The sequence below is a fragment of the Numenius arquata genome, chromosome 23 (assembly GCF_964106895.1).
Source record: "Numenius arquata chromosome 23, bNumArq3.hap1.1, whole genome shotgun sequence".
NCBI lineage: Eukaryota > Metazoa > Chordata > Aves > Charadriiformes > Scolopacidae > Numenius > Numenius arquata.
This window is the reverse complement of record NC_133598.1, coordinates 6,122,544-6,147,559: the sequence shown is the minus strand read 5'-3', so window position 1 is coordinate 6,147,559 and position 25,016 is coordinate 6,122,544. Positions and strand designations below refer to the sequence as shown.

The 25,016-nt window shown below is 50.7% G+C and overlaps 1 protein-coding gene across 1 annotated transcript in view; it reads left to right on the top strand.

Moving 5' to 3' along the window:
• The first annotated feature begins 6,647 nt into the window (after positions 1–6,647).
• Positions 6,648–25,016, top strand: part of NPEPPS (aminopeptidase puromycin sensitive) — a 40,844-nt gene continuing 22,475 nt past the window's right edge. Inside the window, exons 1-2 of the mRNA XM_074162975.1 lie at positions 6,648–6,992; positions 15,878–15,962. Coding sequence (XP_074019076.1) covers positions 6,870–6,992; positions 15,878–15,962 — 208 coding nt within the window. The 5' untranslated portion in view covers positions 6,648–6,869. The remainder of the gene's footprint in view (positions 6,993–15,877; positions 15,963–25,016) is intronic.

The window sequence follows — 25,016 nt, the reverse complement described above, 5'->3', positions numbered from 1 at the left end:
GGGCCACGCTGTTATCTGTACCAGCCGGGAGCAGCCCCACGGGGGGCACCGGTATGGGGGGGTGGGGTGGGGTGGGGTGGGGTGGGGAACCGGACACCCACCGGTCAGGGGGTGGGGGGGAATTGCATCCGCATCCCAGCAACGGCTCCGAAAATCTGGCGTGATGCTCCTGTTGGGGCTCCAAAATAGGAGAAAGGGAATCCTTCCCTGCTGCAGCCCGGCAGGAAAACTGGAGCCGGTTCCCCCTGCGGAAAATAGGGCTGGAGCCCCGGGGCTACGGAGCCGGTCCCCCAGCAGCCGGGGCTGAGTCACTGGCTCCAGCGCCCCACGACCCTGGCGCTTTCCCACGGCTGAGGACTCGTGGGGCTGGATTTTCCCAGCCCGTCTGGCTTTCCCGGGCTGCCCTCTGATGGCATCTCAGCCGGTTTCACCACCGTGGGCAACCATTTCGGGGCTCTGGTAGCCCCCTGGGGCCACGTGCTCACCATGGGGAGCACGGCCCAGGAGCATCCCTGCCTGCCACGGTGGGATCCATGGCTTCCCCCAGCAGTGGTGGCCTCTGGGGCCACCGCTTGACCTTCCCCCTTGCAAAATCGCCACGCTGGGATCTGTCCCATGGGAGAGAGGGACCGGGGCTGGGATTCGGAGGGACGTGAGCATCAGGAGGAGTGGGACACCTACAGCAGCCGCCCAAAGCCGAGCTGTCCCCGCCAGCTCCGGGCAGGGCTTTGGCCACGTTTGCCACCATCCTTGTGCAACTCGCCCCAGGTAACGCGACGGGCAGACCCGCACGCACACATCGCCTGGCAGCCGGAGGGGGAATAGCCGTGCAAAACGCCTCCCAATCCCCCGGGAACAGCCTGCGGAGCAAGAGGCCCCCCGGAGCCACTTAGCAGCTTCCAGCCCCGTTGTCCCCCGTGTTCCCGAATACCAGAGATTCCTGCCCTAAGCCGCCGGCCCAGACCTGCGAGGCAGGATTAGCCGGTGCCCTCCGGCTGCTCCCGCTCTCAGCAGGAACGGCAGAAACTCCAGCAAAAGCGAGAAGAAAAGAAAAGCCTCTCTTGGGATCTTTCTTTTTTCTTTTCTTCCCCCTTGGTTTTTTTTTTCTTTCTTTTTTTTTTTTTTTTTTTTTTGTATTCCCTCCCCTCTTGTTTTCCTAATTAAAATGGTGCACTGACAGCGGTTGGTGGCTGCAGAGACTCCGGGCTAATTACAGCTCCTGGCTTTCCACCCCGGGCCGTTTGTCCCCGAGCCCTCCCCAGTCTGGCGCTGCAGGAGAACCCGGTTTGGCCGGGACACGGCGGAGGAGGCGGTTTTCCACCCCCCCCCCCACACCCCCCCCCCCCCCCCAACCACCACCCCGGCTTTCTCGGCAGAGGCTCTTTCTTTCTTCCTTTCTTTCTTTGGGGATTCTTGCTGACAGCAGCATCTGTCGTTTAACAATATCTCCCGCACGGACCAGCAGCCGCGGAAAGCGCCCGGAGCCTTTTGCCGAGCCCAAGCCCCGCAGCCGGCCGGCGCGGCCACCGAGCCCCCTCGCCGCCCCCAGCACCGGGCACACACCGGGAGGGCACCCGGTGACCCGCGAAGCCATCGAGGGCAGGAATTAAAGCTCAGAGGAGACAATTCCCCCCCCCCCTCCACCTCCCTCCCGCGGCGGCTCTGCTCCAGGAATAGGTTTATCCTGCCCCTGACCTTGCTGCTGGCCCGGGGGGAGTTGCCGGTGGCCACGGGCTGTGCCGGGGCACGGAGGGCAGAGGTGAGGCAGGAGAAGGGCTTTTGGCAAGGGCTCTCGGCATGACCGTGGCACGGGTCCTCCTTCATCCAGCCTGGCCACAAATCCCACCCGGAGGCTCCCATGCTGGGGTCACCGCTCCAGCCCTTCCCTCGCCGTTGGGGGGTGGGGGGGGGGACGGTGTTGTCCCAAATCTGGGTTCTTTTAACCCGGTGGGCAAGTAAGGCGATACACCCACCGAGGCCAGAGATTGGCTTCATTTCGTTTCCGCGCAGAGCTGGGTGCTGGCTTCATGAGCGGAAGGTGCCACCGTTAACGCCAGGCTTCATCCACCAAAGATTTAAAAGGTTGAAAAAACCCAGATTTGGGACAAAAGCGGGACTTTTTCCCCCAGCACCCCACCGGCACGTCGCAGGCGTGAGCTCGCTCACAAGAAGAAGAAGAAGAAGGATGAAACTTTCCCCAGCTCCGTCTCCCGGCACCGTCACATCCCCGGTGTCACCGTCCCTGTGTCCCGGGGGGGCTCCGCGCCCCAGCAGGGCGCTGGGAGGGGACGGTGGCAGGAGCAAGGGGAGGGTGGCAGCTGCCTGAACCCCCCCAACACACACACACACTGAGCGGGTCCGGCTGTTTTCCTTGTCTCCCTTCCTCTCCCCCCCGGGGGCTCCGCAGCACAATGCGGCCCCGCGGAAGCCCCAGATGAACCCGAGCTCATCAGCCGTTGGGTTTTCATCACGACGCGCGAAGAGCTGTCCGTACTTTCTCCCTGCCCCACTTCCAGCCGCCGGCTCCTCCAGGTCTCCTCTCTCGGCAAATCCCCCCGCTCCCTCTCCTTCGCTGGGCGCTAACTTGTATTTTAAACAGCGAGGAATCACCCGGAGCGAGAATAAAATCTCTTTTAAGGGGTGGAGGGAGAAAAATCAGAAAAAGGAGCGATGGCAGTTTCCAGCGGTGGAAGGCAATTAATGATTTCCTGCCTCCCCGAGCTGCGCTTCCTTCTTGAAACGAGGGAGGTTGCGGCACCCACAAAGACACGGCACGTGTCCTTTCGGGGGGCTGAGACTTAATTAGGTCCGTGTTTAATGCCGTAAGGAGCCAGCGGCTGAGCTGTTGGATCCAAGGTTGCCGTGGCAGGGTCCCGGGGCCGGGGACGTGGCCCTCACCCCACAAAAAAGCCAGGCGCGGGGAAAGCCACCGCGGCCGCCGGCTCCTCTCTTCCAGCGGGAATTCAATTTTTCACCCTTCTTTTTTTTTTTTTTTTTTTTTTTTTTTTCCATATAAAGCCTTTATTAAGAATTTTTAAACTTCCTGCTGGTGTTTGTCACAAACCCAAACAGCCATCCGACATCACCCGCTCGGGGACATTTATTACCCCGTAAATACTAGTCGCTGTATTGCGTACACGGCTTTTTAAGACGGGATTCCTTACATAGCGTCTCCCGCAAAGCCTCCGCCGCGCTGCCGACCCCGGGGTGGGTGGGCAGGGAAAGCCCCGAAGGGCTGTGGTACCCCCCGGGGTGGGCAGGGAAAGCCCCGAAGGGCTGCGGTACCCCCTGGGGTGGGCAGAAAAAGCCCCAAAGGGCTGCGGTACCCCCTGGGGTGGGCAGAAAAAGCCCCAAAGGGCTGCGGTACCCCCCGGGGTGGGCGGCAGTGGCCGCTTGGCCATGGGAAATGGCGGCAAAGCCCCTTCTGCTCAAGAAAGTAAGGATTTATTCCCCCCCCCCCCCACTTTGGAAGACGTGACCCTGGCCACAAAGGGCTGCGGTACCCCCCGGGGTGGGCAGGGAAAGCCCCAAAGGGCTGCAGTACCCCCTGGGGTGGGCGGCAGTGGCCGCTTGGCCATGGGAAATGGCGGCAAAGCCCTTCTGCTCAAGAAAGTAAGGATTTATTCCCCCCCCCCCCACTTTGGAGGACGTGACCCTGGCCACGAAGGGCTGCAGTACCCCCTGGGGTGGGCAGAAAAAGCCCCAAAGGGCTGCGGTACCCCCCGGGGTGGGCGGCAGTGGCCGCTTGGCCATGGGAAATGGCGGCAAAGCCCCTTCTGCTCAAGAAAGTAAGGATTTATTCCCCCCCCCCCCACTTTGGAAGACGTGACCCTGGCCACAAAGGGCTGCGGTACCCCCCGGGGTGGGCAGGGAAAGCCCCAAAGGGCTGCGGTACCCCCCGGGGTGGGCGGCAGTGGCCGCTTGGCCATGGGAAATGGCGGCAAAGCCCTTCTGCTCAAGAAAGTAAGGATTTATTCCCCCCCCCCCCTACTTTGGAGGATGTGACCCTGGCCACGAAGGGCTGCGGTACCCCCCGGGGTGGGCAGGGAAAGCCCCAAAGGGCTGCGGTACCCCCCGGGGTGGGCGGCAGTGGCCGCTTGGCCATGGGAAATGGCGGCAAAGCCCCTTCTGCTCAAGAAAGTAAGGATTTATTCCCCCCCCCCCCCCCCCCCCACTTTGGAGGACGTGACCCTGGCCACGAAGGGCTGCGGTACCCCCCGGGGTGGGCAGGGAAAGCCCCAAAGGGCTGCGGTACCCCCTGGGGTGGGCAGGGAAAGCCCCAAAGGGCTGCGGTACCCCCCGGGGTGGGCAGAAAAAGCCCCAAAGGGCTGCGGTACCCCCCGGGATGGGCGGCAGTGGCCGCTTGGCCATGGGAAATGGCGGCGAAGCCCCTTCTGCTCAAGAAAGTAAGGATTTATTCCCCCCCCCCCTACTTTGGAGGATGTGACCCTGGCCACGAAGGGCTGCGGTACCCCCCGGGGTGGGCAGAAAAAGCCCCAAAGGGCTGCGGTACCCCCCGGGGTGGGCGGCAGTGGCCGCTTGGCCATGGGAAATGGCGGCAAAGCCCCTTCTGCTCAAGAAAGTAAGGATTTCCCCCCCCACTTTGGAGGACGTGACCCTGGCCACGAAGGCGTTTGCCCAGGAGCCCTGCAACACCCAGGTTTCACCTCCATGCTGCAGTTCGAGGAGGAGGAGGAGGAGAAGGAGGAGGAGGAGGAGGAGAAGGAGGAGGAGGAGAGTGGGTGTTAGCTCGGGGTGAAAAGAAAAGCCACCCCACGGAGCTGTCTGGGCAGGTAGAGCAAGCCTGGAGGACAGGACACCTTCTCCTTGCCCACCCACCCCCCCAACCCCCCCCACTGGATTTTTGCTGGGAAGTCCGAGAGGTTTAAGCTGATCTCATGATTTTTCTTTTTAACGCTGGAGGTCAGCGATAGGGTTATAGCCCCGAGGTCCGCGAGCCTTATCTGGGGCCCGGGGAGCACAGAGGTGACCGAACCCAGGGAGAAAGGGACCTGTGGCCTCCAGATACAAGGGCCAGGGGCCGAGCGGATGCTCGGAGGATGGGACGGGGTGACGAGCAGCCCGGGAAAACCCCAAACCTGCAAAAAAAACCCCAAAACAACCACATATAGAGGAGAATTAACAGGAAAAAGCCAGGATACAACATATTGGAGCTCACCCCAGAAGCGCGGCCAGCAGGGTTGGGGGGGGGGGTGTGGGGGGATTCTGCCCCTGCAGAGACACACACACACCCCCCCCCACCCCTCCAAGTGCTGCCTCCAGCTCTGGGGCCACCAACAGCAGAAGGACACGGAGCTGTTGGAGCGGGGCCAGAGGAGGCCACGGAGATGCTGGGAGGGCTGGAGCCCCTCTGCTGGGAGGGGGGGCTGAGAGAGTTGGGGGGGTTCAGCCTGGAGAAGAGAAGGCTCCAGGGAGACCTTGGAGCCCCTTCCAGTCCCTCAAGGGGGGGGCTCCAGGAAAGCTGGGGAGGGACTCTGGATCAGGGAGGGGAGCCCTAGGAGGAGGGGGGAGGGTTTGACACTGAGAGAGGGGAGATGGAGATGAGATTTAGGAAGAAATTCTTTGCTGGGAGGGGGGTGAGAGCCTGGCCCAGGTTGCCCCCATCCCACCGGGGCACGTTGGGACCCCCCAGTGCAACCTCTCGGCCCCTCAGGGCACCTGGAAAGGGTGCACTGTGCCAGCCCCCCCCGGCCGGGTGACCCGCCACCGAGGTGCACCACCCCACACCCCTCTGTACCGGCTGCCGCAGGAGCCCCCGTTAACGGGGTGCACCGTGCCAGTGCCCTCCATACCGGGTGCTGTGCGAGCCCCCTCCATACCGGGTGCTGCGGGAGGCCCCGTTAACGGGGTGCACCGTGAGAGCCCCCTCTGTACCGGGTACTGCGGGAGGCCCCGTTAACGGGGTGCACCGTGAGAGCCCCCTCTGTACCGGGTGCTGTGGGAGCTCCCGTTAACGGGGTGCACCGTGAGAACCTCCTCTGTACCGGGTGCTGTGGGAGCCCCCGTTAACGGGGTGCACCGCGCCAGCCCCCTCTGTACCGGGTGCCGCAGGAGCCCCCGTTAACGGGGTGCACCGTGCCAGCCCCCTCTGTACCGGGTGCCGCAGGAGCCCCCGTTAACGGGGTGCACCGTGCACCGTTAACGGGGTGCACCGGGTGCTGTGGGAGCCCCCGTTAACCGGCAGCACGGGGCCAGTCGCTCTGTAGCGGGCGCACCGGGAGCCCCCGTTAACGGGACTCTGCCGTGCCATCTCTCCCCGGGCTGGACGACCCGTTCCCGGGAAGCCCCGTGCCCCTCCTCCCCCCGGGCGCAGCGGGAGCCCCCGTTCCCGGGCCGCACGCGCGCTTTCTCCCCCCCCCCCCCCCACCCCGCGCCGCCGCCGCCGCCGCCGCTTACGCAACGCGCTCGCGCCGCTCTACGTGCGCGGCCGCGTGGCGCCGCCGACCGCGCGCACGCGCTCTTCCTCCTTCTGTCGTCCCTCCATTCCTCCTCCTCCTCCCCCCCCCCACCCCGTCCCCTCGTGCCGGGAGCGCGCGCGCGCGCCCCCGCCCCTCCCTCCTCCTCCTCCTCCTCCTCCTCCTCCTCCTCCTCCTCCTCCCGCCGCCGCCGCCCGCTCTCTCGCTGTGTCGGTGCGGGGCCGCCGTGTCGCCGACAGGAAACCTCCCCGCTCCCGCCCCCCTTCCCCCGCCGCTTCGCCGTTCCGCCGCTTCGCCGTTCCGCCGCCGCCGCCGTACCCCCCCTCTTCTCTTCCTCCTCCTCCTCCTCCTCCCCCGCCGCGGGGGGGCGCAGCCCCGCACCCCCCCCCCCCCCTCCCTCCCCCCTCTCCTTTTCCCCTCCGCCGCCCCGCCATGCCGGAGAAGCGGCCCTTCGAGCGGCTGCCCGCCGACGTGTCCCCCCTCAACTACGGACTCTGCCTCAAGCCCGACCTCATCGACTTCACCTTCGAGGGAAAGCTGGAGGCCGCCGTGCAGGTAGGGCCCCCCCTGCCCCCTCCCTCCTCCTCCTCTTCCTCCTCCTTCTCCTCCTCTTCCTCCTCCTCCTCCCGCCGCCGGGCCCTGAGGGGACCCTCAGCCCGCTCCCCCCTGAGGGAGCCCCGCCGGGCCCGGCCTCCTCCTTCCCTCCCTCCCTCCCTCCCTCAGCCGGGCCCTGAGGGAGCCCCGTCAGCCCGATCCCCCTTCCCCCGCCGTTCCCCTTCCCCTCCTCACCGCCGGGCCCTGAGGGCCTCCCCCCGCCGGGGCCCGGCCCTCGGCGCGGTGGAGCCGGCCAGGCAGGTGCAGGGAGGCCGCTCGGGGCTGTCCCCTTCCCCCCCTCCCCCCCCCCCCCCCGCGGTCTCCGCCCTCCCTTTCCATTCAGGCTATACATTTAGATGTGTGTATATATATATATATATGTATGTATGTATCCCCTCCACACACACACCCCCCGCGGCCGGGCCTCGGGGAAGGGGAGAGGGCGGCCCGCGGGCCCCGCCCTGCCCCGCTCCGTCCCCCGAGAGGAGCCGGGAGCGGCCTGGGAAGGGCCGGGGGCCTCGCCCCGGGCCCCAAGGCTCCCCCCGGGGGATGGGGAGGCCCGGCCCCCCAAAGCCGGTATGTAGGTTAGGCGTGGAGCGGTCGGAGCCATGGATATCCCCGCCTGGCTGGTATCCCCGGCTTCCCCCAAATCCGTAGCGAGCACCCTGTTCCTGTTTCCAGCCTCCAGCGTGCGGCTTTTATCTCCATCCAGCCATTCAGATGGCTCGGGATTTTGCTGGAAAGACAAAACTACCACATAGGCAGTTAAAGGAGAACTCCCCCAGTGTGGTACGGTAAGCTGGTAGGCCTCGGTGTCGTGAAAAGCTTGGAGTCAGTGAAGCGAAATGCTCGGTTTACAGTGGGAAGGGGCGTGCAAACTGCAGACGCCAGGTCTTCTGCCCCTTCCGAAAGGCAAAAGCTTCCCCATGTTCCTGTTTGAAAGCCAGAAGGTTTGATGAAAGCCCTGAAGTCTCATAGTCATTCTCGGGCTGCTGTGCCAAGATTCCCTAAATTTGCTTTCATGTCTTTCCTTGTGCAGTGATTTGAAAGAGATGCAGAATGGTGAGGGCTTACCGGACTTATGATGTATCTCGACTGTAGCAAGAGCTCAAAAATATTTGAGGGAGATTTTAAATACTGCCATGCAACAGATTTAAATCTTGGTCTAAAGAGGCGGTGAAAGCCTTGTTTTAAAATGAGGTAGCATCGGGGTGATAAAGCTGCTGGATCTGAAGCGCAGGTACAGAAGAGGGCGAAGTGCCTGGTGCCTGTGGAAGCTGGGGAGGGCAAAAGGCTGGGGATGATATTGGATCTTGTGACTTTTGGGACCTGGGGAAGAAGGCCAGAGATGAGTAAGTTTGTGTCATGTGGAAGAAACACTGAAAACGTAAGTCGCCTTGTGGATTTTGTTCTCGCTCGAGTCCTCAGGACTTGTCTCCGGGGTCTGGGTTTGACGGCGCATCAGCCCCTGGTGAAAATGCTGCCTTGAGAAATTCCCAATCTCTTCCGTCTTAATCCTAGCCACCTATTCCTGTCTTTGCACCCAAGTTGCTGCTCCTCAGTCCTGTTACAGCTGTGGGGCTGTGCTGTAAATGGGATCACTGAAATCATCCAGGTTAAAAATAACACTCGGGGGGAGGGGAGTAGTGGCTTTTTAAGCCAGCAATGCTGCTGAGGAGAGAGTAGTATTGAACAGCAGCCTCGGAAAACAGTTTAAATCCAGGAAGAATGAGGATTTGGAGGCTTCTTGTAGAGGTGGTGGTCGGTTTGCAGATTTTAGTCCTGTTGAGATATTTTTAATATTGTTTGCTGTTCAGGAGATTGCTCAATAAATTCCTAGAGCGATGGATACCACCTGACAGTGCGAAATCGTGGACTTTCCTACCAGCTGAGGGCATGTGTTAAGGGAGAACACTGATCTGGCTGGTTCAAGGTTGTAAAAAACTCTTGTTCACATCATGGTGAGCTGATCTCATGTTCCCACTGTAGAGAGAATTAAAAAAAAAAAAAAAACACAACAGGGCAAGGCTTCTAAAACATATCTAAAGTATATATATTTATTTTAAATTTACTTTTAACAACCATATACTGAAGAATCATAAGGCCACAGCCCAGCTGCATGCAAGGAAGTAGAGGAGCGGTGCGGGAAGGTGTATGGGGTGAGTGTTCACGTGCTTGTCTCGAGTTAGAAATCTAAAGTTTGCTGTGGCTGCCAGCACCCAAAGCACGGGAAAGGGACAGTCCAGAAGATTAGAGGGTAGCTCTTCTGCACCTTAATGGAGAGGAGAAGAACCAGCTCACCCGCAGTACTGGGCGGACAGGATACTTTACGTACGAGGGAATGGCTTACTTAAGAATATGCTAACATTTACTAATCGTTTGTTATTGAGCTGGGATTGAATCTAGAAAATAAAAAATCATTTGCGTGCTTTTGGATCCAACTGGTTCAATTAAGGACCCGTTGGCCATTTCTACGAGCACCTTGTGGTGAGGTGGAGTGGAGCTCGTCAGAGGCGTTCAGTTTTCAGCGTACGTGAGACCTTTAGCATACATTGTACAGACATCGAGGTAAAAGGGGTTTTATATTAAGACACAAACTCTGAATTTTCCAGATTTTGGGTAGGGAAATACCTACGCCGCCTCCTCTTGAAGATCCAATTATCATTTTTTATAACCAATCAAGAATAATTATTAGTCCCTCTGCTCTGTTCCAGTATGATAATGGCTGGACAAGCAATAATCCACATCAAACACTTAAATCAGGGATACTTTCTGATCTGTGGGTGAGTACTGAAACTTGGACACCAGAATCAATCATGATCAATCACAAAATGAGGAAAACTTTTCATTACGTACATCAAAAGTGTTCCTTTGCTTTGTTACTTTGCATCTTCAATAGCGAACTGGAACTAGTGAAGGCTGTGATACTTAGTCAAGATATTACAAGCAAAACTTGATCAGTCAGTTTGTGTTTCTCGCTTAGAGCCATTAAATAGGATTTGGCAGCCCTCCATGTAGAATTTTGGGAAGTCTTTTGATTTGAGCAGCAAACCCTAAAGAAACTTTAAATAACCTTCCAGTCTTGCCTTTGGGGCAGTGCACTCGTGGTGGCTTTTGCACGTATAAATAACTTACCGAAACACAATAATAAATGTTACACTTATATTGCTCCTTCAAATTAGCTTCAGAGGATAAAGCCTTTTATGATTGAAAGGACAAGGCTGTTGCTTCAGTGTCAGCAGTGACCGGCTTGATTTCAGAGCCTTGAAAAGAAATGATATGTGTTTGTCATTCATTGTGGCACTCCTAGTTTTCCGGTTAGGGAACTGGCCCTCTGTCTAGTATTTGTAGTTTCCTGGAAAAGGAATGATACTGAGATTTCAGTATCACGATAAAGTTTAATTTCATAGCCTTTTAAAGCTGAGCTTGTTAAGTATTTGGTAACCTAAATATTAAATTTTTTCTGGTTACTCGAGTTTTTTAAATCATGTAATTTGTGGTCATGTGAATATTTTGGAAGTTTACAGAATTGTGTAACATTTAGATAAACTGACAGTATATAACTGCCGTTAATCACAGCTAAAAACTCCTTAATCCTTAATAGATTCTTAAGAAGCTATTGTGAAATAGATCATTTATCGCAGCCAGGACAAGATGTGATTGTGGGAGAAGGGGACGCTGTGTGTCGGGAGCGGATCTGGAGCTGAAATAGGCGCCTGCTCAGTCCTGCCCTCAGTCTGTCAGTTCTGTTGTCTTTTAGCATTTTAAACTGTTGATTTGTTGGGGGTGTGGGGATGGTTCTGAATGAGCACAATTAAGATTTTTTTTTTTAAAATTTTTTTTTTTTTTTGTGGAAGTAGTTCATCTATTTTATTCATCTGTTAGCTTGAGATTTAATTATTCTAACCCTGATTTTCTCGGGGTCTGGTTATCGGTGCAGCGCACTCCTATTACTCAGTGTCTAGGTCAACTTTTTTCCATTCTGCCTTTGACTCCTGGGAGGGCTGGAACAAAGAGGGGATGTTGCGGCCCTTCTGTGCTTCAGCATCGTGCCCAAAAGGCAGACATGAATAACTGGCAACAGAAACAAACATCTGGCTCCCAAACTTAAAAAATGGATTGTTTTAAGCTTCTAAATGGAAGTTCTTAATGCCGTCGTGGCTCCAGACCATCACCTGTGGTGGTGCGGAGCTTCGGAGCGGTGCGTGGTTGGCTCCTGACTTCTGGTGTTTACCTCTTTATAAACTGCTTTTCTTCGGAGAGCGTCGTGTGGTGATTTCATTTCTTTCATTGCAAAACTTTCATTGCAAACGAGGTGTTTCTTGGTTGCAAAGCAACCTATCTTTACTTTAAAGAATTTACAACCTGAAGTAGATGGCTCTTTGAAATATCTTTCCCAGCCCCTTTAATATGTCTTAAGGATACTCTGTTATATTTAGCAATGTTTAACCTGTATCTATTGCTTTTTATAGGTTAATTATGCAGTATCTGCTAGACTAAAGAACGTGTAGTCTTCTGATCCTGCTGCATGCCAGTTAAAGATTAATTGTGACGCTCTTACATGTAAACCCTGAAAAATTAAGCTTAATGAGTGTAGTATTTGTGGTCAGTGTCATTTGGAGGGGAAAGTTGTCTAATATAAATATATGATCATGTTATCCAGCCTTGCAACTTGTATTTCCAGCACGTGTAATTAGAGCTGAATTTGAGCATTAAAGGTTCTGTGCTGAGCGTTCAAGTCTAGTGCTTCGAAGTCGGGACCTCAGGGCTCTGTGGACCCTTCTGCCACCGGCTTCGGGAATAGGAATGTCTTTGCTCTTCTCCCCCCTCCCAGCAAGGCCTCTTTCAGTTCTGTAATTCGTAAGGCTGATTGCATTGATTGTAGTCACAAAGAGATTTACTTGTCTCTTACTTGCTACTTGTGGATTTGACAATCCTGAAGCATGTGCCACTGCTACAGGCGGAGGTAGTTGGATGCTCTTTGGAATGAAGTGAATTTTTCCAGTGGGCCAATTAGTCGTGGCATTGGCAATTTTACTACTTGGCTACCATTATTTGCTCGAGATGCTGATGAATAAAGCTTCATATTCCTTTTCTCATTGAAGTTTGAAATTCTTAAAAAGATATAACCTAGAACAGAACTGAGGTAATTTTAGTTGTCTTTTTTTAGAAAATAAAATGCTAAAAACATACATGCTTGTAATAATGCTACATTTAGAAAAGGACTGTGAAGCCGAGTGACAAGATTTTAATTACCTAGTCTTATAAATGGTTCGAGAGAATTGGTTTTGACTCTAGAAGATGTCTTGTGGTACACCTCATCCTGTGTTTCTGGTAGGCTGGCACTCTGCTGAAGCCATTCAAATTCTTGGTTCTCATGTCCTGAAAAGGTTTTTCCATCAAGTCCTTTCCTGCTCCGATAACCAGTGAAAATCTAAAGCTTTACAGCATCTTTGAGTCCTACTTGGCAGAGCCAAATAATTAGCCTTTTTGGCTCTTCTGCCTTCAAATGATGTTATCTTGGAAAACTTTTTTGGGGGAATTTAAGCTGTCATCTCCTACTGGGTGAGGTTTCTTCCCCAGAAACCGGTGCTGAGCAGGAGGGGTTGGGAGGTATGTGTCATCTTAGTCTAATGACAGGTTAAAACGTCTTAAAGGTCTGCAGTTTTATTGCAGGGCAGACCTGCTTCTGGTATCTGTGTCTGGCTCATTCGATAGGTATTTGAATTGGGATTAATTTTACTAGAGCTTTGTCAAAAGCAACCGGTTTAAAGTTTTGAAACGTTCCTTCATTCCAGACGTTGGTTTTAGTTCATCTGCTGCTTTTAAGCACAGCAAAACTCCTTTCCTTGTGGGCATTTGTAGCTTGCTCTTGCCTTGATTGGCCTCTTCTTGTTGAAGAGTAAATTTATTATATTCTAGAGCAAGGCGAAGCAGGGTGACGGCTCTGTAATTGGTTATACCTTATGCAGGGAGATGCCTTTTTGCCTTTTCATATGATCGCATTCAGGAAAAAGCACTGCAGGAGCGGAATATCTGTCTTCCAAAACGCAGTACTAGCAGGAACCTAAAAGCAGTTTCAAGGTATCACTTGCAGTAAAACACGTTCATTCATCTCTGTGATCGACGTGGTGTCTGTAAGCGCGAGGCTGCGGGTGCTCAGGAGATAAAATGGTCATAGGTGAAGTATGCTGGGTGGTTTATAGCTTTGTTTTGGTTTTGTCTTACAGGTGTGTCTGTACTTCATTATTTTTAGTGGCTCAGAGGGAGGAGGCTCATGCTAGAGCCTGTGTGCCAACATGAAAACTCCTTTTTTTTTTTTTTTTTTGTTTTGTTTTTTTTTCCCCACTGAATTAACTGATGAGAGCCTCAGGAGTGTGCTGTACAGGTACACTGTCAATATTGACATCTTTGCACGCTGACTTTTGCCCTTCATTTTGGGGGAGATGGAGGGTAAGTGTGTTTTAGACTACAGGCTCGCTTAATCCCTTTAAATATTTCCTACTATGTTGCACTCTCTTGTAAAACCGGCTTGAGGTTTGTAGGAGGTAAGAAAAAAAAAAATTATCTAAAAATAGGTAATTGCCTTTTTAAGGAGCCTCTGAAGTTATCGCCGCTTAAACCTAAACTTTTTTATTTTGCAGGCACAGCGCTACGCTGAAAATTCTTCTGTCCTCAGAAGAGGTTGTTTTTAAGAGATGGAGCCTATTGTTAAACCCGGCATTGTCTGCAATTTGGACAGCTCTTTATGCAGCTTCAGTGCTTAATCCAGAGAGATTTGGATTTGTAGATTGAATAAAGGTCTCTACGAGACGTTTATAAAAAGCTGCTCTCATTCTGATTTTTCTGGGTTGTACAAGACCTTGAAAAACCCCAAACCCTAATATTGGGATGAAAATTGCTGGCCTTTGATCTCAGGTTTTGGGAAGGGTTGTAATCCTTTAGGTTCACGCATACCAAAAGATTTCAGATTGTAAATCTTCACTAGAAGCATCAAATCTGAGCCGTGTTACTTCAGCTGTTACATTTGCTAGTTTTCTGCTTTGCAAGCGTGTTGTTTTTAGACTCGGGTGAAGTTTATTAGGTAACATTGTTTTGGTTTTATTGCCATAAAGAGATAACATGGGGAGAAGAAGGCAGCAGCTCTTCTGGGCTGCTCTGTAGGACACACTGCTGCAGGGGGACTGACAGGCGGGATTTGGAAAGATTCCCTAATAATTAGGCTTGTCAAAAAGTATATAAGCCCTCACGTAATATTTCTTACACAAACGATTCTGTTAATAGGAATAAGCCCTGGATGTTTGCTTTGCAAAGTTGGTGACTGAGGTTAGAGAGAAACTTCTGAGTCAGGTTCTTCTTGTGTTGACCATCAACCGTGGGGTTGGCTTTCCCTGGGGTACCTGGAATTAGCCCTTTGGCTCACAGATTATTAGAGGGACCCTTCTTATGATGTGGGTACGCCTAGTAAGTTATGCATTTGAATTTCTTAAGCCTCACTTATCGCTGACTAGACTTGAATTTGGGTTTTATGTACACAATGACTCAGGAACCATTCCTTCGGCGAGTCGAGGTAGATGGAGATACTCAGTTCAAGGCTGAATATCTGCTTCCGTTTAGTCATCTTGTGTAGATACCAGCTCCTTTACGGTGGAGTGATAAGTGTCTGCTTCAACTCTGACGCTCCACAGCTTAGTATTTTGGCTTTAGTTGAAATAAACACATTTACGTTGGGGTGCGGGAGTGGTGAGCTGGCGTGCGCTTTGCTGATTGTGTGCTACAGGGGCGAAGGAGCTCTGGGTTCATGAGGACCAGTTTCCATCACAAAGGGATCCAGTTGGTTTCTGCCATGTGTGGGTACGGGTGTTAATAGGGCATTTTAAGGTTATAATAGTGAAAAACCAAGAAAGGGGGGTACAAGTGCTCCAAGGAACTTACTCTGTGGGGTAGGGAGCCGTTCCTTTGTGCATATGTTAAACTCCGCTTGGCTCTTACAGAAATTCTTGCTCGTTTAATTAAAGAGCTGGCATTGTCTACTGCTAGGAATTGTGTCCTGGACCAGCAGGACTACCGGCTCCATCCAGCATGATGATTCTAGCGGTTTCAGCCATAAGTTTCTAAATAATTCCTAGTTTAATTCCCAAATATTTTACCCCTGTTTGTAATTAATTGATATTTAATTTGAATTCCTCTGTATTCAAGCTCTTGCATCCAAATAGAAAGCTGGCACAGTGAGACGGTTTATTACTACGCTGGGAGCTGGCCACTTGTTAAATAAAGCAAAGTGTGTGTAGCCAAGAGCTGGCAGAAGGAAAGCTTTCAGGAAAATGTAAAGGCGATTTTCTTGGCAGATGTTTTTAACCTAAGACATTCTTCTAGTGTCGACAGTTTAGACCTCAGTGCCGTAGGTTGTATTTCTGATCATCTCTGAAAGATGTTTGCGTTCAAAGGCTGTTACTATAGTCTCCTGGAGGTCATCTCTAAAAGGAAGCTTACGGGCTCTCTATCTATTTTTATTGGTTTTGGATTCCCAGACACGTACAAGAGCCCTATTGTCAAGCTTTTGTACCGATTTTTAACAGGCAGTCCCTTCCCTTAAATAATTTACAGTGTTGATAAGTAGGCCTAGATGGCTTGAAGAGGATTCGAGTGCGCATGTTCCGGAACAAATGAGAGCAGTCAGGGAAATACCTTTTTCTTTTTTACCACTCTTAACCACTGAATTCTATTTCAAACAGTTGATGATGGAGGGGTTTTAGATTAAAGGGAGGTGGAAATGCCTACTTAGGGGAGCCCAAGGGAGCAGGGAACACCGTTTCTTCCTGATGCTCATCAAATTTCTCTTCCAGGTGAAACATGCAACCAACCAAATTGTGATGAACTGTGCTGACATTGACATTATTACAGCTTCCTATGCGCCGGAAGGAGATGAAGGTAGGATTGCTTTTTTTTTTTTTCTGGAGTTTTTATGTGTTAATCCATTTAATTTTTGATGCGAGATGCTGTTGCCAACACTTAACAACTTTGCAAAATTGCGTAATAGTTTGATAAACAAACCTACCCCTCAAAGCACAAAATTCCTTATCGAACCTTTATTCTCTTCTCATCACTACCATTTGCATTATGTTTAAAAAAGTTACCTCAAGCTTCCATGAAATCTATGTTCCGTTCCATCATGCCTGCATGTTGGTAGGCAAAAGGATGTTTATTTACATTTTTATTTATCTTTATACCAGGTAGTTGTGTAAGAACATGATCTGTACCTGTGGACTTCACGGTATTGACAAAATCTGTGACGAGGGCTTAGATAAGGCACGCATCAATAATGGCCTGCAGCAGGAAACGCTCATTGGGAAGGATTTGGAAAAGTACAGAAGGCTCTAAATTGACATTAAGCAGGATGTTCTGAGTGTAGGGCAACATGGGAAAAGGCGATTGTGTGGAGGAGACAGTGGTTGGGGTCCAGTTCAGTGAAAGACTGGAAGTTACTGGAGCAATCGAAGATGCAGTTACAGCAGTTAACATCTTCCCCAATTATATTTCGAGGAGATTTAGCAGAGGCAAAAAAAGTTTTAATAACTGAAGCATGAAATGGTGAAGGTGTGGAAAATAAGCTCCTTGAACCAGGGCGATGGTCTAACAGGGTGCAAAGCCTTTCTGGTTTTCTACCGGAGCCGTTGCTTTTTCAAACGCAGGAGCTGTTTGGTCCACTGTGTACGACTGTTAAGTCCTTCAGCCAACAAAAGGCTCTGTTGAGCTTCCCTTTCTATAAGGAAAATGCCACAATGATGTCATGAAGCTCTTTGTTAAAACCATGATTGTGAATTAAAGGAACAATCTTGGTGGACAGGAGAAAGGTGTTCCTTTGATTAGGTTTAAACTCCTCTAGCATGCTTACGCCTCAGCTGAAGGAAGTCAGAGAGAAGGGCTGTGCTTGTCCAAACACCTGAAGAAGAAAAGAAATCTTAATTTTCTGGATTGGATTTGGTAGGAACAACTTCAATTCTTGCTGTAGTGACATTTTATCCTATGGCAAATAGCGTTGTATGTGACAGGTGGAATCTCTGCAATGGATCTTTGCATTTAAGTTGGTTTCACTATTTTTATTTTTATTTTAATATAGTATTAAAGAAACCAGAGGGCTTCTTAAGTGCAGTTGGGAGCAGGCGAGCGGTGCTTGGGTGGATGGGGAGCTCCGGCCCAAGGAAGCAGCAGCGTTTTGGGTGGGTGCGTTGTGGGAAAGCAGAACTCTAGCGCAGGAAGCGCAGTGGCAGTGAGAGAGGGCGGCAGAGAAGAGTCTTCCCAAAGAGCCTGGACTCCGGCCACCCAGTTTTGATAGTGAAAGAATAGAGCCCTGTTTCCTACGTGCTTGGTTCGGGCTCCTGGGGTTGTCCCCTGGAGCTCCGTTCCCGCGTGCCTTTCGCACGCTGCCGTTAGCGATCGTTAGTTGATTGGATGCACTGTGTTGCTAAGCTCTCCTGGAGTTATTTCTCATTCTGAGTAATGAGGCGATAACAAGAGTGGTAGTAATAGCAGAGTGTGTCTGGAGTCCGTTCCACCTACCACCGGCCCAAACCACCAATTAATTTATTATTTCGTCATTGAGAAAAATGAAAATAAATGGAAAAGGTACCTAGGAATAAAGTCTCTTTCCAGTCAAACCAGGAAAAATACATATAATAAAGAGGGTCTCTATTTTAATGTATTATATTTGTTGTTTTCAGAGCTGATTTCCCTCTCATAGAGGTCTGTTTTTCTGTTCTTTAACAGTGATATGCTCTCCTTGTAACTTCCAAGTGTTAATAGCAGAGCTTAATGGAGAATTAAGCCCAAGTATGCTGGAAGTGAGTTTCTGTGGCTTAAATTCCTTCACTCTGATTTTTCCAATAGCCTTGAACGTGGCTCTCTGGCCACCAGGAACACGAGCCCAGCGCTCCGGCTGCAGTAACAGGCGCTCACCCCTCAAACTCCTGTATCAGAAATACTTGAGGTGTAGCTTAATCGCATGTTTACTATAATTATACTCGGGCTTCATGGGGTTAAAACCTATCTTTCAGTTTGGGAGAGTGCCAACCAGTGTAATGGCTTTGGAAGTAAAATTGCATGAAATTGGCAGACTATTTGCTGGCACCTGTTGATAGAGATCAAGTCGGGTTTACTAATGCCGCTATTGTGCCCAGCTCTTGGATGGTAATTGTATAACTAGTCTCAAAACCAGTACCCGAAATATAGTCCGGTGAACCAACAGAAATATCGGCCAGATCATTTGGATTTAGTTTCTCAGGTGAGCCTCCTACCCATTGCCTAGAATAGTATGTTTGAAAATAAGTGAGAAGTTAGTGATGTTTTCTCCTTTAAAGGCTCTAGTGAAAATTTGTTACCTCTTTTAGTTCTGTACCTCAGGGGGGAAGAATTTGTCTCACGCCTGTTGTGAGACCAAAGATAATCGGTCGCTTATCTTCTTTCAAGTGTGGTTCTGTTCTGAAAAGGAGCTGTGTGAAAAAAAGCTGCTTGTTCAACAGATACCTCTCCCCTGTGTGTGGAGGTGATCTGTTGGCTTTCGTGCAGAATAGTTTATTCTTTTCCTAATAATTCCTGGTAGTCTTGAGTGCCTATTGCACTGTTGTACAACAGAAATCTACACTAGAACTGTGGGCTGTGTTTCACCCCCCCCCCCACACCGCCTCCTGTTCACTCTTCCAGAGATGGATACAGCAGAGGGCAGAACTTTGTGGAATTTTAATGCAGATTTGCAGGGAAATCAGATTATTGCCCAATATTTGACAGGAAGCTGAGGGGAGGATCTCTGAAGCTTTAAAGTCAAAGTAAAAAATTTTTTGCTGCGTGATCCACAATTGAGTGATAGTGAATAATAAACCAGGAGAGATTGATTACTCGGTACTTCGGAGTAGAAAAATGCTCTGTTTAGTCATAAAACTGGTGGAGTGGTTGTGACCGGAGGTTGTGGATGTGCCGTTCGTGCCAGGTACGCTGTCATGGAACAAAGCTACTCAAAAGACCGAGTTTTCCGTAGCTGAAGTTACAACTGGCTCCTCCCACTTGTCAGAAGGAACAATTGTTCTTGTATTTTTCCAGAAGCCGGTTTATAGCATTTGTAGGGAAATGTTTATAGAGCAGCTGTAGCGTTTAGGTGCACGTGCTGCTCTGCCTTTGTCCAAATGGTTGGCTTTGCTCAGCAAAATGAAGACCTGAGAAGGCATTCGTTCCTCAGCAAACTGGTTCTGAAGGGAAATTTTAGAGGATTGAGTTTCACGCTGACTGAATGCCCAGTAGGTGGACCTTCCTGTGAATCTCTCTTTTAAGGAGCTGTGAAATTGTCAGTTATAACTGGTGAACTACATCACAGAATCACAGGATGATATGGGGTGGGAAGGGACCTCTGGAGATCATCCAGTCCAACCCCCTGCCAGAGCAGGTCCACTCAGAGCAGGTCCCACAGAAATATGTCCAGTTGGGGTTTGAATGTCTCCAGAGAAGGAGACTCCACCACCTCTCTGGGCAGCCTCTTTCCAGGGCTCTGCCACCCTCAAAGTGAAGAAGTTCCTCCTCATATTTAGATGGAACTTCTTATGTTCCAGTTTGTGCCCGTTCCCTCTTGTCCTGTCCCTGGGCACCACTGAAAGGAGACTGGCCCCATCCTCCTGACACCCACCCTTTAAGTATTTATAGGTGTTGATCAGATCCCCCCTCAGTCTTCTCTTCTCCAGACTAAAAAAACCCAAGTCCCTCAGCCTTTCCTCATCAGAGAGATGCTCCAGGCCCCTCATCATCTTTGTAGCCCTCTGCTGTACCCTCTCCAGCAGTTCCCTGTCCTTCTTGAACTGGGGAGCTCAGAACAGGACCCAGTGCTCCAGATGAGGCCTCACCAGGGCAGGGCAGAGGGGGAGGATGACCTCCCTTGACCTGTCTTTAGCTTGGAAAGCTTTTCAGATACTGGGGGATATAAAGCAGCTTCTGAAATTTAGAGATGCTTGGAGTAGTTGGCAATTTTGGGTAGAAAAATGACCAGCAACCATAGTGATGTTTGTTTAGCAGAAATAATGGAGTGAACTTTGATTTGTACTTTGACCTTTCAAAGGTTTTGAGGCCAGAACTCATTATTTCAGTCTTTTCCTTCCTAGTGTGGTAGGGACACACTTGGATGCTTGTGCTAGAGGCTGGTTACACCAGGGCCTCACTGATGCTTAAAAAGACAACAAAAGATGACTGGTGCTCATGGAAGGCTGTGTGACCCCAGTGTCCCTGAGCAGTGCTGTCCCTTGGCCTGGGAGCATGACTGTTTCACAGTGAGCAGTCTGAAATCCTGCTGCTTTGGGAAGGGACAATGACGTTTGTCCTCTCTCCCTCCCTTCTGTTGGCATCGGTGTCTGTACCCTTGAGAAGCCACGTGGGTCAGGAAACTGCCTCTACGAGGGGAAAAAATGAAAGCAGCTTGGAGCCAGATCATCTTCCTGGTCCTGATGATTGTGTGTGAATGCCCCTGGAAGGAAGGGAATGGCAACACGCAGCTGGGACTAGGTGGGAAAAATGAGACGGGTGTGTTTGCCCGTAGCAGACTAGATTTTGTTTAAGCCAGTTGTGAAACCTTTCTTTGTTGTAGAAAAGCTTGTCATCATCCTTTCTCCTGGAGAGGACTTATGTGACAGAATTTTGAACGGTAGGATTTTTTAAGGGGGCCTGGGCTGGGTTGGAAAGGACAGTTTGGGAATATCCCAGAATCCTTCTGACTCCTTGAAAGGATTTTACAACCACTGGTTTGAAACATGTGAAAAGATGTGGAAAGGCCTGAAAGCAAGTTTGCTGATGATACAAAACTGGGAGGGGTGGCTGACACACCAGAAGGCTGTGCCGCCATCCAGCAACACCTGGGCAGGCTGGAGAGTTGGGCAGAGAGGAACCTGATGGAATTCAACAAGAGCAAGTGTAGGGCACCTGGGGAGGAATAACCCCCCGCACCAGCACAGGTTGGGGATGACCTGCTGGAGAGCAGCTCTGAGGAAACGGACCTGGGAGTCCTGGTGGACAACAGGATGGCCATGAGCCAGCAACGTGCCTTTGTGGCCGAGAAGGCCAGTGTCACCCTGAGTGCGACCAGCAGGCCGAGGGAGGTCATCCTCCCCCTCTGCTCTGCCCTGGGGAGGCCCCATCTGGAGCACTGGGTCCAGTTCTGGGCTCCCCAGTTCAAGAAGGACAGGGAACTGCTGGAGAGGGGACAGCAGAGGGCTACAAAGATGATGAGGGGCCTGGAGCATCTCTCTGATGAGGAAAGGCTGAGGGACTTGGGTCTCTTTAGTCTGGAGAAGAGAAGGCTGAGGGGGGATCTGATCAACACCTATAAATACTTAAAGGGTGGGTGTCAGGAGGATGGGGCCAGTCTTTTTTCAGTGGTGCCCAGGGACAGGACAAGAGGGAACGGGCATAAACTCGAACATAAGAAGTTCCATCTAAACATGAGAATGAACTTCTTCACTTTGAGGGTGTCAGAGCCCTGGAAGAGGCTGCCCAGAGAGGTGGTGGAGTCTCCTTCTCTGGAGACATTCCAAACCCACCTGGCCACGTTCCTGTGGGACCTGCTCTGGGTGGACCTGCTCTGGCAGGGGGTTGGACTAGATGATCTCCAGAGGTCCCTTCCAACCCCATGTCATTCTGTGTGTCTATGAAAGCATTAAGGTCCTGGGGAATGGCATCGGTGCAGCTCGGCAGCTGATGCAGAGGGAGGACAGTGTGTGCTGTGTCAACGTGTAGCTGTTTTAATGAACGTGGTTCGTTTGCAGACGGAGCAGGCAGAGTGCGCACAGTCACTGCGGCTCGGTTGATGAGTGCAAGTTCATTAAGCCACCGTACCTTAATTACCTGTGACTTCTCCGTGCTGTGGAATGAGGGCTACTTGAAAAAAAAAAAAAAAAAAAAAAAAAATTCCATCTCTTGCACTTGGCTTTGAAATACACGCACATTTGACATTGCTTAAACCCTTTGGCTGGGATCCATGTTTATAAGCGTGTAATACAGAAATTTGGATCATTAATTGATGGATCCATCTGGTTACTGTGCAATTTCCGGAAGTGCCCCGTAGAAGGACTGTAATTTATTTGAAAAGCTATTGTCAAATTTGATGTGTGGTGCGGTGCTCTGAGTTGGGGAGGGTTGCTCCCTCTGATTTTTTTTATTCTTCCCCCCCCTCAAAGACGTGGAGCACTAACAGCTTTTTATTTTCTCATGCAGCTTGGTCCAGGCTCTGTACTAATGTGCTAGTGATTAACTTGCAACCTTGCAGTGCCAAACTCTCCAAAGTTAGTGGGCTGCCAAAATTGTGTTGTTCTCTTCAGGAGCTTTTGTATTCGACGCCGTTAGGAATTCAGACAGCCTTTTACTGCAATTACATCTTTGTTAGAAGCAGTTTCTCTTAAACTCTAACAAAAAGTATTGTTGATGGTTTTCCACGGTTCTTTTGCTCTGGATTAAATTTTTGGTGCTGAATAGTTTTTAAAAAAAAAAAAAAAAAAAAAATATGTAACTTTGAATTTTTCATTTATATTCTGCTGTTTCGGAAATTGGTATAAAAGCAGCTGCTATGAGGATTGTAAAAAAATTGCCAGGGTTGAGCGTGGAAAGACTGTTCCAGGCACCAATTCCTCAATGAATATGGGTGTTGGGAAACTGTAAAATGAGTTTTGCCTTCCGTCCCAGGTGGGCTCTTGCCGTTGCTTTGCAGCGTGGATCGGGGGCGAGTTGTCACCACGGGGGACAGGGACAGGACCCTCCTTTGGTGGAGATGGGGAGGTGCCGCCTCTGCTTCCAACCGATTTAAACTATAACTTGTTTAAACGTTGTTTCTAACCTGAAGGCGATTGGGATCTGAGGCTGTAAAATTAAGGGTGAGAAGCTCTTTGAAAGAGGGTTGCTCTCGGCCGTGTGTGAATGCGCTTTCCCAGGATGTTGCGGGGGGGTGGAGGGGGTGAAAAACCCCGAAGGTCTCCACTTCCTTCTAGAACTGATAAACTTTACCTGTGTCTTTCCTGTGGCTTTTCTAGGACAGGTTTTAAAAAAAAAAAAAAAAAAAAAAGGTTATAAAGTAGGGGAGAACGCAAATTCAAGCAGGCTGAGGAGAACTTGGCGTTTGGGAGAGGAGGAGGGGGGAAACTTGATATTCATTGTCAACTTTTGGCAGAAGATGTGCATAACAGGCATTCTTCTGTATTTCTCAGTTTCAGTAGGTTAGAACTATGATCCTGAAGTCATGGTATTGTTTGTCTTCGGTATCAGATTGTTTCCATTAGAAGCTGTAAAAAGATACAAATGTTTTCGGTTTGCTGTGGTCATTTTCAAATACACGAGGAGGGGAGGGATTCTGCATTCTTGTACTGATCTTTATCAGCCTTTTCTCAGGTTTTTGTGTAGCCTCTACCCACAGGCTGACAGCTCAACATCTGCAGGTTCTCTGGCAGCGGGATTCCTCCCGGGAAGGCTCACGTAAATTCCTGACAGGTATCCAGCCCGCCCTTGGACTCCAGAGATAGCCGGGGTCAAAAATTCATTGGATCTGAGTGATGTAGTCAGCAACCAGCTCCACTCCCTGGCTGGGGAGCCCACTTTCAGACTAGAATATTGTACATTCACAGAATGACAGAATGACATGGGGTTGGAAGGAACCTCTGGAGATCATCTAGTCCAACCCCCTGCCAGAGCAGGTCCACCCAGAGCAGGTCCCACAGGAACGTGGCCAGGTGGGTTTGGAATGTCTCCAGAGAAGGAGACTCCACCACCTCTCTGGGCAGCCTCTTCCAGGGCTCTGCCACCCTCAAAGTGAAGAAGTTCCTTCTCATGTTTAGATGGAACTTCCCATGTTCGAGTTTGTGCCCGTTCCCTCTTGTCCTGTCCCTGGGCACCACTGAAAAGAGACTGGCCCCATCCTCCTGACACCCACCCTTTAAGTATTTATAGGCGTTGATCAGATCTCCCCTCAGTCTTCTTTTCTCCGTGCTACAAAGCCCCAAGTCCCTCAGCCTTTCCTCATCAGAGAGATGCTCCAGGCCCCTCATCATCTTTGTAGCCCTCTGCTGTACCCTCTCCAGCAGTTCCCTGTCCTTCTTGAACTGGGGAGCCCAGAACTGGACCCAGTGCTCCAGATGGGGCCTCCCCAGGCCAGAGCAGAGGGGGAAATTAGTGTTGTTCCCCTCAGTATCTTCTCTCCAACTCTCATATAATATCTCTTCTTCCTCCTCACTGTTCCGTGGAGGTAGAAGAAGAAAAGCTAACCCTTTTGGTTTTGTTGCTGGTTGCCCAGCGCTTGCTGGCACTGTGATGACCTTGGCGTCTATTCTGTTTAAATGGCCTAACTCATCCCTCTTGCAGTTGATTTTAAAAATCTTGGAACTCCTCAGTACAGACTGGTAGTCTAAAGTTCTTCTACTTGATCCTTCTTGAATTTATTCTTGTACCGTATTTTTTATTTTTTCAGCTAGAATTGTTTTATTGTAAGCATTTCTGGGTTATACACCCCGCCTGGTGGTTAAGTCTGATTAAATGCCGAGTGGAGCGCTGTGAAACCAATAGTTAAGCCTAATGTGTTCATGCAGTTTCTGCGTTTATGTTCTCTGTGAGCAGAGGTTGGTATTAACTCTGACTTAAGGCTGAAATCATACTATTCCAGAATAAATAGCACTTTAAGTTTTATAATAATAAAAACATGTTTCCAGTTGCTTTTGTCGCATATGGAACAACTTAGCGGAACATCTTGCAGATGTGCTCAGGCAGCCTCTGAAACTGAATACCTGGATTCTTGTCGGGACATTTGAGCGCGGAAGGCGGGTCGTTCTGTAAATTAAGTTGTTGTTTCAAACAAGCCTCGTCATTCACAATTCCATGTAATGAAGAAGTCGATATAGTGGTACGTTCTTCTTTTAGGATGTCGACCTCTATGTTTCACAGCACTTTCCAGTGTTCATTTTCGCCCTTTTTTTTTTCTGT